The 14,759-nt window shown below is 50.8% G+C and overlaps 1 protein-coding gene and 1 long non-coding RNA gene across 7 annotated transcripts in view; both read left to right on the forward strand.

The window, feature by feature from the left end:
- The first annotated feature begins 3,438 nt into the window (after positions 1–3,438).
- LOC309596242 lies at positions 3,439–5,373 on the forward strand. Its single transcript, XR_014229462.1, has 2 exons — positions 3,439–3,521; positions 4,112–5,373. It is a non-coding gene; the product is annotated as an uncharacterized lncRNA (long non-coding RNA).
- A 2,950-nt stretch (positions 5,374–8,323) lies between these two features.
- Positions 8,324–14,759, forward strand: part of MATR3 (matrin 3) — a 28,058-nt gene continuing 21,622 nt past the window's right edge. Inside the window, exons 1-3 of one of the 6 annotated variants that reach the window (XM_082324121.1) lie at positions 9,011–9,138; positions 10,078–10,412; positions 10,899–11,912. In XM_082324121.1, coding sequence (XP_082180247.1) covers positions 11,910–11,912 — 3 coding nt within the window. In that variant the 5' untranslated portion in view covers positions 9,011–9,138; positions 10,078–10,412; positions 10,899–11,909. Of the gene's footprint in view, positions 8,363–8,830; positions 8,904–9,006; positions 9,139–10,077; positions 10,413–10,898; positions 11,913–14,759 lie in introns of those variants that run through there. The other 5 variants (XM_082324118.1, XM_082324120.1, XM_082324119.1 and 2 more) reach the window with 5 other exon arrangements.

Raw genomic sequence — 14,759 nt, forward strand, 5'->3', positions numbered from 1 at the left:
CTGTGAAGCTGGAAAAAATTAAATCAAGCACCAGCTAACGGGAACCGGAGTGCAGGTGAGCTGACCCTCTGCTTACCCCTGATACTGCACTTCAGGCACACAAGGTAGGAAGAGCCAGCTCAGGAACGGCTGTGGGCTGCCAACAGCAAAAATCCCTCGCTGGGAGAGAGACGCAGCTACGCCTTCCCCAGCCTCCATCAGATGCCTTAACACCGGCGCAGTGCTCCGTGTGTCCGTGGCCAGGCACGGTGGTATAGGTATAACCTCTCCCACTTGGGATCTGTTCAAAGGAAGTTTTTCACCGGGGCTTTGTGGTCCAGTGAGACACTTCAAACACCTCTGGGGAAAGGCTGGGATCCCTTCCCCATGCTCCTCCTCTAGCTTAGGCTCTCAGAGCTTGGGGATGCCACCGACGCTCAGCTGGAGCTGTCTCTTGCCTCAGGCAATCATCTGCTCCCATCCCTGTCTTCTTCAAATGCTTCTTGGTCTTTTTTTTTGCCCCAAGGTGGGCAGGTATTCCTCCTGGATGCAGGGATGATCATGCAGACCATGATGTGTGGGGTGCTTCTCCCTAATGCAGCCTGCCCCTGCCTCACCCCAGGAAGTGCCGGGCTTGCTCTGCCCGGGACAGCCACGGCTGCCTGCGGGGACAGAGGCTGGTGCTGAGCGGTGGAAAGCGTTGGGTGCTTTCTCAGCTCATGATGAAGCTAGGGAACGGCAGCAGTTTCCTGGCTATGCTCCAGCGCAGAAGATCCAAGGCTGATGAAAAGCTGCTATGGTGGAGGGACAGGTAATAGCAAACGCAGACGGCTCTTCATGATTTTGTTATTGGAGGTCTTACTGCCTCTGGCTGAGGACATGTGCTCACAGACGGGGACGGATGATGAGCTCTGCTGAGACCCAGAGCGGGCTGCCTAAGAGATGGTTCCAGTTTGGAAGCTGTATAACTCATTTGCGCAGCATGTGGCCCAAATTAATATGCCTTGCCTCTTATTATAAGACATTTTCAGCAGGACCAGGGAGATACTTCAAAAGCTTTCTGAATGCCAAATACCAGAACTCAGCAATTCCTGATGCCAGGACCAGCCTCTCGCTTCACAGCATAGATTTCCCTGTGTTCCTGCACAGCTTTCCCCTCTAGTCATTGGGCTTGGAGCACCGGTTCATCTCATGCGGCGAGGGGGGCTCAAACAGATGCTTGCATGTTATTTGTGAACTTTGGATAAAAGGTGTCACACCAGGTGAAACACAACGGCTCTGCCACGGGTATCAAGTAAAGCCCTCTTCTGCCACAGCTTCCTGGCAGGCGTGCTCCCTACATCGGCTGCATCCCTCCGAGGGGATGAGAAAAGGCTTCTGAAACGGGCTGAGCCCAGCAATGCCGTGCTTGGAGCGCGTGCTGCAGCAGCCTGGCCAGGCACCGGTCTGCAGAGCTGAGCGCAACCACACAGTGACAGGAAACAGCACCTGGCTGGGCAACCGGTCCTGCTGCCTGCTTCCAGGCCTGGGGACGGGAGGTACGGGCAGCTGCCTGCAGCAATACCCCAGAAGTGTCCACAGCACTGGCTCGACTATCCGAGAGCTGGCTTCGTGGTGGTTTCATCTGCTTAGCTGTGTTGGCCTTCTATCGTGGTTTAACCCCAGCTGGCAACTAAGCCCCACACAGCCGCTTGCTCACTCACCCCCGGCGGGATGGGGGAGAGAATCAGAAGAGTAAAAGTGAGAAAACTTGTGGGTTGAGATAAAGACAGTTTAATAGGTAAAGCAAAAGCCGTGCACGAAAGCAAAGCCAAGCAAGGAATTAATTCCCTCCTTCCCATGGGCAGGCAGGCGCTCAGCCATCCCCAGGAAAGCAGGGCTCCATCACGCGTAACGGTTACTTGGGAAGACCAACGCCATCGCTCCGAACATTCCCCCTTCCTTCTTCTTCCCCCAGTTTATAGACTGAGCATGACGCCATACGGTATGGCATAGCCCTTGGGCCGGTCTGGGCCAGCTGTCCTGGCTGTGCCCCCTCCCAGCTTCTTGTCCACCTGGCAGAGCATGGGAAGCTGAAAAGTCCTTGACTGGTGTAAACTCTGCTCAGCAAGAACCAAAGCATCAGTGTGTTATCAACATTATTCTCATCCTAAATCCAAAACACAGCACTATACCAGCTACTAAGAAGAAAATTAACTCTATCCCAGCTGAAACCAGGACACTTTCCCTCTCTCCCAGGCCATAGCTGATAACAGCAAACATCACGTTGTTCTTTGATATCGAGATCCCCACTTGGCCTGTTGTTCATCTTAGCTTGGCGGAAGCTGAATACATCCTCCTTTTCTCCTGCAAGTGCCGTGTTGGGGACTGAAGGGACTGAGACGCTTTGTTTCAAGCCAGGTTAGAGGTATAAGTTGCCCCAAAACAAAAGCACAGCCAGCCTTCAGAAGGGCTCCTCTGGTCTGGACACAGCCTCCCTTGAACTCCCTGCATCCCAATGCAGCCCTGCAGCTTGTGTTCAAAGCAACTCAACAGGCTCCAGAAGCCTGTTTAACCCCTGCTGAGTAAATGCTCGGTTACAGAATAAAGGAGGGATCACACCCGAGAGATTTTGCTCCCATAAATTAGCAGGATGGGTTAAATCAGGACATGAACCACACTCTGCTGGCACAGCTCATCTGCTCACGGGACTTGCAGTAGCATGGAGCTGTAATGCTTCAAAAATATGCGTGCTACAAGCCTAGGATGGGACACACGCCGGTGTAGCCGACGGCTGGAGCTCCTGCAACAGCAAGAGCGATGCTTTACTGTTATCCTGGCTCCGAAACCGCCGGTGCCCGCGGACTCGCTGCCTGCCCCGCGTCCCCTGCTCTTCCAGCTCCGGCACGGCAGGATCGGTGCCGTGGTCCTTCCCTACACATCGGGCCTCGGATCGACAGCATTTGCGCCGCGCAGTCAGTCCCCGCAGGCAAAGAAAGAGCAACACTGCGGGAGGGGGGAGAAAACTCAGCGGCGCGCTGCAGGACAGCTGTGCCGACGCGCGGCGCCGGGCCGCCGCTGCCGCGGGCGTGGTGGCTGCAACGCCCGGCCCGAGCGGAGCAGCCCGGGGCAGCAGCCGGGCCCCGGGAGGGGCGCCGGGGCCACCCTGGCGGTCCGCCGCCGCCGGGCCGGGAGGCGGCAACGCGCTGCGTTCCTGCAGCACTGCCGGAGGAGGTACGAGCTAACTCTGACACCAGCGGTTTTTCGGCCCCCGAACAGCGGAGATGAGGGGAGAGCCGCGCCGCTTCCCCGCCTTTTCTTCGCGATTATCGAGTTTATTTTCACCCAGCCCGCCCCGAGCGCGGCCGCGCCCCGGCCTCCCGGGCCCCGCCACCGCCCCCCCGCCGCGCCGGGCCGGGCCCGCCCCGAGGGGAGCGGCCGGGGGGAGCGGGGCGGCGCCTGCGGAGCCACCTCGGCGGCGCGGCGGGGCGCGGCCTCTCTCGGCGCCGGCCGCCATGAGGGAGCGGAGCGGCGCAGCGCTGGGCCGGGACGGCCGCCGTGAGGTGAGGTGAGGTGAGGTGAAGTGAGGTGAAGGCGGCGGTCCGCCTCCCGCCCGCCCCGGCCGCCGTGAGGTGCGGGGTGAAGGCGGCGGGACCCCCCCGCCCCGGCCGCCGTGAGGTGCGGGGTGAAGGCGGCGGGACCCCCCCGCCCCTGCCGCCGTGAGGTGCGGGGTGAAGCGGCGGGACCCCCCCGCCCCGGCCGCCGTGAGGCGAGGTGAAGGCGGCGGGACCCCCCCGCCCCGGCCGCCGTGAGGTGAGGGGCACCGAGGCTGGAGAGCTGAGGTGCCTCACCCCTCCCCGGGGCTCTGGGAACGGAAAACGCCACGTGAAAAATTCCCCCCTTTTTTTTAATTGTTATTAATGGCCGAAGGGCGGTCGTGCTCGGCGGCCGGCGCTGGCTGATAACCTCTGAGGCCCTGGGACCGGAGGGTAATGTGTTCAGGCTGAGCCGTTCAGAAATAATTTCTCAGCCTATTATTGTTTGATTTCTTTTTTTTCCCCTTCCCCAAGCCAGATCCCAGTTGTTTAGCTCTATTAATACAGATTTAATTAATTGAATATTTGAAGTGATGTTTCTCCTGTGTTCTCTTTAGGGCTTCCAGCTGATATGCGGCTTAAGCGAGTGCGAAGGGATCGCCGTAAATCGGGGGTCTCGGGTGGCAAAGAGCCGTCTGGCAGAGGCAGCCCTCGGGTGACGGGCCCTTGCCGGTGGCCTTGGCTCATGGAGACCCCCGAGTTTTGCAGGAGGTGGAAGCGGCCACACGAGGCATCTTCGGGAGGAGACCGCCGCTGCGGCAGCGTGACCGGTGCCCGTGGGGAGCAGATGCGAGGGGGTGACCTGCACACGGGGCACGGGGAGAGCTCGTGGCGGGGGTGAGGCCCCTCCACCAGCCAGCAAGGGGAGATGGGCAAAAAGGCTGCTCGTTCTGCCGTACAGAGTAAACTAAATGGCCTCTGCTGGCTTGCGAACGGGCTGTTGTGCCAGCCGCTGGTGCTCTGGGGTGGAAATACTGACCTGGCTTATCTAGCAAAGCAGGCAGTGCCTCCCGTTGCTGGAGGACGCCCTGATGAGAGGAGGTGTTAGAAGCGAGGCCGGCGTCACCAGAGGGATGTACTTTTGGGCCTCTACTTCCTTCTGTTCAAAACTCAGTTCTGAGTTTCATCCAGCGGTAGTCAGCTACCCGTTGCTGCTCAGTGCCTGTGATAGTGTTATGCTGCTGGGAGAGAAACGTGCCGCCGAGTCGCTCCTGGCACCGCCGGTGCTGTTCTGGTGCTGGGTGGTGCCAGGTTTTGGCAGCACTCTGCATGCTTGAGAGTGGAGTAACTCCTCCTCGGTGGAGTTAATCCTAGATTGGATGCAGACAACACGCAGTCAGAAAATTAAAAAAATTATGTGTTGCAGACATTTTGTTTAATATTGCATCTTTTGTGTAAAAATGAAGGTCAGCTAATTGATTGGTCAGTGTCAAGTGTTGAACCTGGGGTCTTTAGAGAGACTCCTGGTAACTGTATGTTATTTAATTACAGGCAAACGGTTTGCATGTTGCGCTGCAGGTGGGGGCTTGCTGGAGCAGCGGTAGTTGTCAGAAGAAAAGAAGGAAGCCGTTGGTGCTGCTTTGAAGATCCCCATTTGAAAAAGATTGAGAAGATGGAAACTTCCAGAATGGAAATGGGACTGCTGGGGAAGTACCTGTTTTCAGGATCCAGATGCAGTAACTTGAAACATCAGAGGTGGTTGGGGGCAAGGTATAACAAGAATTACATCTGCAGTTTGTTAATTGTTAATCCCTTCTCACTACTTGTTTAAAATTATATTTTTTATGTGACTTCTATTTATTAAACTTATTTATATTTAGACTTGCTCATTTGGGTTTTCATTGTGTCATAAGGCTGTTGGGTACAGCAGGATGCGAAAGTCGCGTTGAATTCTTGTCTGTGGGAGACGCGGGAGAGGCAGGAACGCGGCGCTGGGTGCCCGGTGCCCCTTCCTGCCGCACGCACGCTCTCCTCCGCAGCAAGGACTGATTTTTAACGAGGCTTCCTTTTCTCCGGTACTTTAAAGGAGATCAGATGTTTAAAGTTTTCCGTAAAGGAAGTAAGGTCTGGAATTCCTGTTTCTGCTGCGTACGCAGCCAGTGACAAGTTGACAAGATACCGTTCCCGTGCTGCAGTTCCTGACTTGAAAGAGCTTTCTCGTTGTCTCCCTCCCTGGGCCTGGGCGGAGGCGAAGCCCACAAAAGACGGGGGAGTTGGGAAAGGCTGCCAAATATGTAAAATACACTGAAACTAGTGGGGAGGGGAAAGACGACCGTTACGGATTCAGGCAAAAATGCTGTTTAAACTCAGAAGTGACTGTAGTTGTCAGTAAAGGAGTATATTGCTCTCACCAAGATGCCTGACCCATTTGGATTCAGTGCAGTCTTCTGGAGAACTTTGTGTTTGTAAAATAATCCAATTTTTTAGTTTTTTAGGCTAAACCTTCTGTTTTCAGTTTTTAAAAAATGGTACGATGGTCTTCACTCACGCGTCATTACAAATACCCTGTCGTAGATGCTGCTGGAGCTACAGTGCCATCTATGAACCAGTTGAACTCGGAGGCGCGGACTGCTGTTGTACACCACGCTATCTGCAGGAGCGTAACCGCGTCGGCGTGTGTAGGTTGTTAGTGGCTGGAGTTCAGAAACGCGAGGCTTTTGATGAAACGCTAGCAGGCACCAGGTCAGTTCCCGGGTTGTTGATGTTTTATGTCAAATAGGTGCTTTTGTCGTGTAGTTATAAATGAATTACAGCGCTGAATTTTTTCAGGGCTCTTCTAGTTGTGAAACGTCCCTGGCCCTGCTCGCTTACCTGTCAGCCCTTCTGCCACCTGAATGTCGCTGATCGTTGAATATGCATTTGTTATACTTCATATGGGCATATTTGTCAAAGCATTCAACACTATTGGGAAAAAGTTTTTCTTAGTTGAAGTCTCTGACATAGACGAATGGAATTTTCCTAGTTCTATAGGAACAAGTTCTACCTGCAAAAGGAATGACCAGGTTTCCTATGGACTGACGCTGTGCCCAGCGATCTTCCTCTTTCCCAGTACTCGCCCGGGAGGGGGGCGGCGGGCGTCCCTCGGGCTGGGCGCGGGTTCCAGTTCTCACTGCAAACGCTTTCTGCCTGCTGGCTGCCAGGAAACAAGCTCACTGTGGCAGGGGACACTGCTTCTGTACCGGGTGTTTCCGAAACGGGCAAAAAATGACGAATATACGCTGTCAGCCACGTAAAGCATGTGCTGTATGGACAATAAATGCGTGCTGACTGGCTTATTTCCTTGAAAAACTGTTTCTGCAATAAAGCCCTACTACATTCATCTCTGCTGAACCCAAGGCTTGTAGGCCTTATCGTGCTGTAACAAAACAGGCAGTAGAAAAGGAGGGAGGAGGTCTGTTGGGGTCACCTCGCAGCACACCCGCTGCCGGCAGCGGCAATGATCCCATCGGAGCGCCAGGGAGCGGCTGCAGAGCTCTGCTCAGGGCACGCCTCGCGCGCTGCGAGAGCTCGTCCGAGGCCCCGCAACTCCCAGACGGCTGGGAGGGCAGCGCTTTTTCCCCAAATGGACCAGGCTTTGTGCAGTGCTTTTTCCCCAAATCCACCGGGCTTTGTGCGCATACTGGAAAAGAGAAACATAGGAATGTCGTAAACATTCTCCAGTGATCAGCAAGAGTACAGGCTCAGGGAGCGGGAGCTCCGTGTCTTACCGCAGCAGCCGGTTAGCGGGGTAGCGATGGCCAGCACTGTACGGCCCCTTCTGCAGCGCAGATGCAATCGATAAAGGTCGAAGCGATTCGCCTCGCCGCCAGTTTGGTGCCTTGACCAAAGGACAACAAAGGAAATGGAGAGGGAGCCCGTGTGGTCCAAGAGGAACAAGATACTGGCGCTGAAATAAAGCCAGGCAAATGGAGCAAGACTCAGGAAATGCTAACGTGATTTATGATTCTGTTTATTTGCACCATACGATTTGCAATCTATATATGAGTTTTACTGGGCAAAAGGGGCTGGATTGCTTTACATTTCACCAAGGCGCTTTGCTCTGCTTTTACTGCTCTGCAGCGCTGGAGCACAGAAGTGTTAACTTAGATTTATGTGTTTGGTTTTGAGCAGTTAATTGTTTTTTGTCCTGAGCTTGTTAAGCTGCATTTCTTCTGATTGTTCGCTGAGCACTTTCATATTATTTCAACACGTATTTTGTACCGATCCCCTGTTTTTTTCAAACGCCTTCTGTGTTATCGTTTCATTGTTCTCTCCAGCCACATACAGAGAAGAAAAATCAGCCTGTGATGAACCCAAAAGGCAGGTTTTTCTTTTCCTCCGGAGACTGAGTTCAGCCACGCTCCCTCACCTTTGTAACGCTGCCGAAGGCAGCAGCTCCCGAGATGATGGAGAGACCGAGCCTGCAGCCACAAAATGAAATGGGAAAGAAAGATATCGACTATAAAAAATTTCAAGTCATAAATAGCATTTGCCCGATTGGACGAGTACTACTTCGGTTGTAAACCCAACAGATTTAAGGAGAGCACAGGCAAAGTGAACTTTCCTCGTACCAGCGCAAGGTGGCAATATTGGCTTAGATGAAAAGGAAAGCCTTGCACATAAGCTGTGGGGCTTTTTTTGCCAGAATCTTCTAATGAACCTAACGGGCATCGAGAGCCCATTGTCTTAAGTATTTGAGAGATGGCAACGCCTTCATGCGCTGAGCAGAGCGGCCCTCAGGCCTGAGCTGGCAGAGCATGGCCGCGCCGGTCGCCAGGAGCCTGGCCTAGGGAGCTGCGGGGACTATGAGCGTCTGCCCCGCTACGAAGGTAACGACGCTTTGGGGGGCAGAAGAGCCAAGTGGCAGCGAGGAACCATTATTATCTTGGGCAAATACAGGCCGAAGCGCTGGGCTGGCGTTCCTCTGGTTCCAGTCACGGAAAGCGGGAGAGGCAGAGGCTGGCGCGGGCCCTGAGGGGAGCCCTGGCTCTGTCTGAGGAGGGTTTGCCTCCGCCGTGGCTGGGGACGCGCTTCTTCCTGCAGGACCCTGGGGCTCAGAGGGCACCGACCCCGGGACTGGCACCTACCCCGGGACTGGCACCTACCCCGGGACTGGCACCGCGGCTGTCGCCCCACGGGCGGGCGGCGGCCTCCGAGGAGGCGGAGTGCGGCCGCGAACTCGCAGCCCCCGGCCCCCCCTCCCCCCCCCGCTTCCCTCAGGGCGGGCCGGGGGGCGGGGCCAGGCGGGCAGCGCCGAGCCCCGCCCCCGCGCGCCTTCCCATCCGCCCCCGCGGGAGCGCGCGGACAATGAGCCAGGGGCGGGCGGCGGACCGGCGCCGCGCGGCGCGGCGGGACTCTCGCGAGAGCAGGGTGAGCGGCTCCCACCTCTCGCGAGAGCTGGCGCGGCGGCGCCTCCCTCTCCTCTCCCCCCGGCCACATCCACACACGGAGGGCGGGGCGGGCGGGCGGCCGTCGCCAGCGAGCGGAGCGGAGTGGAACGGAGCGGAGCCGCCTCCCTTCGTCCCTCCCTCTCCTCCCCCGCCGCTGGTGCGATAGCGAACGGGAGGCGCCGCCGCGCTCCCTTCCCGCCGCCCCCGGCCCGCAGGTAGGAGCGGCGCTGCGGCCGCCCCCGGCCCGCCGCCATCTTAGGAACCGGCGTCGGCGGCCGCCGCTCCGCAGCGGGGGGGGGAGGGCTTCCGTTAGGAACGGCCGCGGGGGGGGGGGGGGGAGCGGGGCTGGGGGGAGGCGGCGGCAGCGCGCATGCGGGAGCGGCGGGCCCGGCCCGGCCGGTGCCGCGGCCCCGCCGCCTGCCCCACGGGCCGCCCGGCGCCCCCGCCCGCCGCCTGGCGGTACTGCGGCCGGGCCGGGCCGGGCGGCCTGCGGCGGGCCCGAACAAAGCCCCGCGGCTCCCTTTGCTGCGCCGCGGCCGGCCGCTCTCCAGGAAGGGCCGGCTCCGTTGGTGGCGCGGCGCGGGGCCTGCCCGGCCTGCGCTGCGGGGCGGGGGCGGGCCGGGTGCCCCCTCCCCTGGCCGCCCCGCGGGCGCTGCCCGGCGCTTGCTGAGGGCAGGGAGGGAGGTTTCTTCTCGGCTGCTCGGTGTTTCGGCACGTAAAACGTGTTTTCAGGGGTGACCCCAGCTAAAGCCGCGCTTTGCCCGCCGACTGAAACTTTACCGGAGCGCCCTGCTAGCGCCTCTGCTTCCAGCTGAGGCCTCAGAGTCGGCATCTTTCCTCCCCAGCCCCCACAAACGTCCACTCGGAAGCTAAACAGCATGTCAGTAACGTGCGTGCCTTCCTAACGTCTCTGAAGGCCGTTAGTCTCAAAAACTGCCGGTTTTGATGTTTATCTGGCATTAAGAATTAATGAACTGAGCGTTAAGAATACTGACAGTGGAAGCATCCTTTTGACTCCTCTCTCTACTCAGTTTCACTTTCATATAATTTGGGCTATGGTTACAAATCACGCTGCAGGGACTTTTTTTTTTTTTTTTTTCCCTGTAGCGGATTAATAACGTTCTATGTCTTTTATGTGCATATTTTGTTTCCAGAGTCAAAGTAATGAGATACAAAGTTCGCCTATCTGAAAATAAGCAAAAGTTAAAAAGAACTTTCTGGGAACCTGAAGAACTGCTTTGTTCTAATAAATGAAGCATTTATGCTGCAGAAAGAAAGCTGAAAAATCCCTCTTTTAAATGTGCGGATCTTTTCCTTTCCATGAAGCATACCTTTGGGAAAAAAGTATCTGATACTGTTTTAAACAGTTGAATATTCTGTATTCTTTTTACTCAGCCTTAAATTCTTCAGGTTTTTTTGAACTATCGGTGGAGTACGTGGTCCTGACTTCCTAGAGTAAGATAAGTAGGGAGCAACCCTTCTTGAAAATGTAAGTCTCTTAAAGCAGTCTGTGTGGTTTTCGTGCTGCAGAAGAGGAAAAGGGAGCATTTTCTGATACTTCTTTATAAAGAATCTGTAGATCCAGTGGTTTAATCTTCCTGAATTTTGAAGCATGTTAATACATTGAAAACTTTAATATATTAAAAATCATAGATTATTTTTTCAAAATGTAGTGAAACATATATTAACATTTCAGTGTATTACTGAGAAATTAGTGAACTTCCGTCTTGAATCTTATCAAAAAACCACATAAAATGATGCATTACTGAATTACATGGAATAATTGAATTTGAGTGAGGATACTGGCTCTTGAGCCTTGTCCATGTGTTCGGTGGTAGCCCAATATCCATACTCTTACATTGTGCACTAGGTAAGGAGATGAAATCTGAACGACAAAGTCAAGAATTTCTATCGCTTCCTAATGATTCTGGTGAGGCTTGCAATGTCACGAGCCTTTTTTGTGTGTTTGTTTTAGAGAAGGTATCTGAAGTTACTTTGTATTGAAAACTTCAGTTTCCAGCGTTTTGCACGTATCTAGGTGTTACATACGTCCCAGCACTAAATGGTGGGAAGAATAACCAAGAGAAATTCCAAAATGTATCCTTAAAATGTGAATATCCGTGTTTCTAAAGGTAAAAACTAAAAACCAGTTAAGGAGGAGGGAAGAAGAGTCCGTCTTTGAGGCTCCAAACTAAATTAAAGATCCCTGGTATTATGATCCATAGAACTGAAGTACGATTGCTGCCTGGTTTATTCAGGACTACACTTAAATAAAAATGCTCATTAATTTGGTGGGAGATAGAGAAGTAAATATTGCCTACTGCCCTTCTCTGTGACTTGAGCACATCTCTGCTGAGCGTTCTGGTGAATGCGAAGATATTTTGTAATCTAATATTTGACAGTGTTCTGGGTCGCTCAGCAGATCTGGGGGAGAAGCTATTGTGACCAGAGCTGCAAAGAAATTATTTCCATTCGGTTTATTTGTTCATTTATGAGTGTATTTTTGTAGCCTCTGTGCTGCTTGCATTCTTCCTCAGTGCTCTAAGTCAACAAGTCTTGAAAACAAAAGCAAATACCTCACAATATTTTTGGACTAATTTAGTTTGCAAGTGTTTAAGTACCATATCGTGTAGTCATAACTTAAACAAGAGAGTTTTTATTTTGAGCACTAAAATGGTCAAACAGTCCCTTGATTCTTCTCTGCAGCTAGAATACATCTCTACAACCTCATGCAAGATTTCAGCTGGGAAAGAATGCAATTTTGTCCCAGCTCTGGAAATGCCTGGAGGCAGACTTACAATCACTGATTAGTCAGAAGGCTTTTTAATCACTTACCGGATCAGAATACAGAAGTGTTCTGTTTTGTTTTTTTTTTTTTTTTAAAAAAAAAGTGAAATTGGTTCTCTGTTCTACTGATTAACCCTCTGATACATGGTCTGCCTTTGGATCACTTCATGTATAACGTATTTATTTTTAAAAAATAATTATGGTACGTTCTGTGATTTTTGTCAATGTTTTGGTGCCTGGGAGGCTATTCGTCTCCAAAAGTGATGTGAATGAATAGTGATTGTCTCCTCGCTTTGCCAAGTGCATGAACATATGGTCGTTATTACCAGAGCTTCCAGTCTAAGATCCTACATCATTCTGCAGTGACTCTGTTTTTGGCAGACCCCTTCTGTTGAACCAAGTCTTAATGGCTTCATGGAGCTTTCTGTAGGTGCTGGAACCTGTGTGCATCCATCTTACTGTAGAGTTGGAGCTCTGAAGGTAGTGACAAAGAGTGGGCTTACAAGTAGTAGGAAGGAGTGCATGGAAGCCATAGAGGTAATCATGTGTTCATGGAGCAGTCAGTATTCGTGACGGCAGTTATTCTACCTGTTCCTGGCTGTTTCTGTTTTCCCTTTCTAAAAATACACGGTTTTTGCCTCCTCTGCTCTTTCTGTACTGTTCCTTGGACCCTTTTTTCACTTCTGTTGTTTCTGTAAATGCAGAATGTTTCTGGGTAAATGCACTTTTTTCCATGCACTTCTTACAAAAAGAAGGATGCTTGAATTTATTAAATTATATAATAAGCAGAAATAGGAAATCAGCATCTTACTTTTACAGTGCTCTTTTCTCATTCAAATGTTGAAAACCGTGTAAGTTCTTTTAAGATTCTTAATTGCTAAACTAGTCATTTTAATTCCCCATTTATAAATAACTCTTTCATATGTAATACTTCTCTGAAGCAATCCTCTGTTACAGTAACTTCAGATCTCAGATTATTATGTGCCCCTCTGATCAGGCAAGTCGCTGAGATGGAGCTGAACATAATCCTAAGAAATGAAACTCTTCCAGTTGTTCTGCAAGACCTGAAGGAGATTGCCTAATCTGCGCCCAAAAAAGCACGTGTCCAGTGTGCCAGGTGCTGCTTCAATTTTTGAGGTCATGACCTTTGAAGATCAGTTGAACAAGATGAGTTGTTTTCTTGCATTTGAAACAGCAATATTAAATAACCACTTTGAATGCTGGTACCTGAAATGGGTATAATAATCTGCATTTTTCTCTAAGGCTGCTAGACAATTCCTCCTTTGCCTTTGGAAAAACAGTGGCCTTTTCTGTATTGTCCAAGTTAAAATAATCCCGTAGACTTCAAATCCATCACACGCAGTCAGTCAGCAGCTAGATAACATCTGCTTCTAATTTCCTTGCAAGTTCTTGTTTTTACTACCGTTATTTCTCAGAGCAGCATGGGGAGCTGTCTGTCTAAATTTTTCACTTGAACTTCCAGATCTCTTCCGTCGATGACCTTTTTTGCCATGATGTGTTGGAGACAGTTTTGCCAAGAAGCATGTGAATTCTTCCGTAGCAGAGTAGATTGCTGCACTGAGTGTAATGCGTAAGGAAGGAGAAAAAAAATCTGTAGATTTTTATCCAAAGGGCAAGGATAGTGGATGTGAAACTTCTTTGAGACTTTTTTCCCAAGGGTTTACAATCTTCAAAGGTCTTGTGCTGTTACAAACCAAGGGTGTGTTTTTCAGCTTGCAGATTATTTAATGTTTTTATCATAACTGAATTTATTTGATTAAATTCAATGTTCTGAGTAATTTTGTTTTTTGAAGTGAAAGTGAAACTGACTAGAAAGTGAAAACATTTATTTTTCATTTTTGAGACTTTCCTATAAGTAGTGGAAGAAGAGTGGGTAAAAGATGAGTTGTTCTAAGAACAAGGTTAATATTAAAGGTATAATATGTATGCACAAGTTAAAAAAAACTGAGAGTGGCAGAAGGAACAGGGAGCCAGGGAATTAATTTCAGCCTACCGGTGTTCCATAAAAAGTGGTAATCTAAGGTTATCGTGTTCAGCACGATCAATGTATCCCAAGAATTCACTGAATTAAACTGTTTTCAGGAACAAAATTAATATTTATGTGGAGCAAGAGTTCTATAAGTTTTATTGAAAAGAGTTTCAGTTTTATACAAAAAGGAAAACCTTCTGTAGTGTTTGAAAATCAGCCTAATTTTGGCCTTTATTTGATAGCAGTGTATTCTGTAGGATTCAAATTTCTCATTTTTGTTGTCTGCCTTTACAGAAAACTCTTTTGCAACTTGTAGGTATAAAATGTTTTTTTCATTGTCCGCATTTGTCTGGAAATCTAGTAACATTTTGACTTTCAACTTATTTCAAGATTGCTTTACATTATATATTTTCAAATCTTAATGTGGCCAAATTTCTGTCCAGAGATCTTAAAAACATATATCTGAAAGCCTGTCTGTTCCCAGTATAGCTGAAATTACGTGAAGAACAATTAGCATAACACTTTCAACTCGGCTAAATCATGTCTGGATCTTCAGACAGCTTTGTTCAGTCGTACTCCTCTTGTTGCTGTGACTCAGTTGATGGCACGCTCGCTTAAAAGCTGGCATTGGTCCGTGGGAACCTGTCTCTATCAGATACTGACATGAAATCTTTCAGCAGTGATCAACGCAAGAAATGCCGTCTTAGAATCACGTGTTAAACCTGACCATGTGGAAGTTAAACATTCTTTGGTATGATTTTTAGAGCTCTTCCCCCACTGTGTTTTGTTTTTGCCTTCATCTGACCTTAAAGAATGGGGCTGGTTAGGGGTAGAGTACCACAGCGATTGCAGGATGACAGTGATGGGATAAATAGTGATTTTTGAGGATAACTCAGAAACTTAGTTTTTGTAAGTATTCCACTTGAATACCTAATTCGGTGTAAGGTAGTTTACCGGCTAGCGCTCCAACTGCCAACGTTATATTCTGTCTTCATCATACAATTGTCTTACTGTCCCACTTCATGCTTTTTCATTAGATTGTCCTTCTTTGTTTCTTTG

This window comes from Platalea leucorodia (assembly GCF_965183815.1).
Source record: "Platalea leucorodia genome assembly, chromosome: 11".
NCBI lineage: Eukaryota > Metazoa > Chordata > Aves > Pelecaniformes > Threskiornithidae > Platalea > Platalea leucorodia.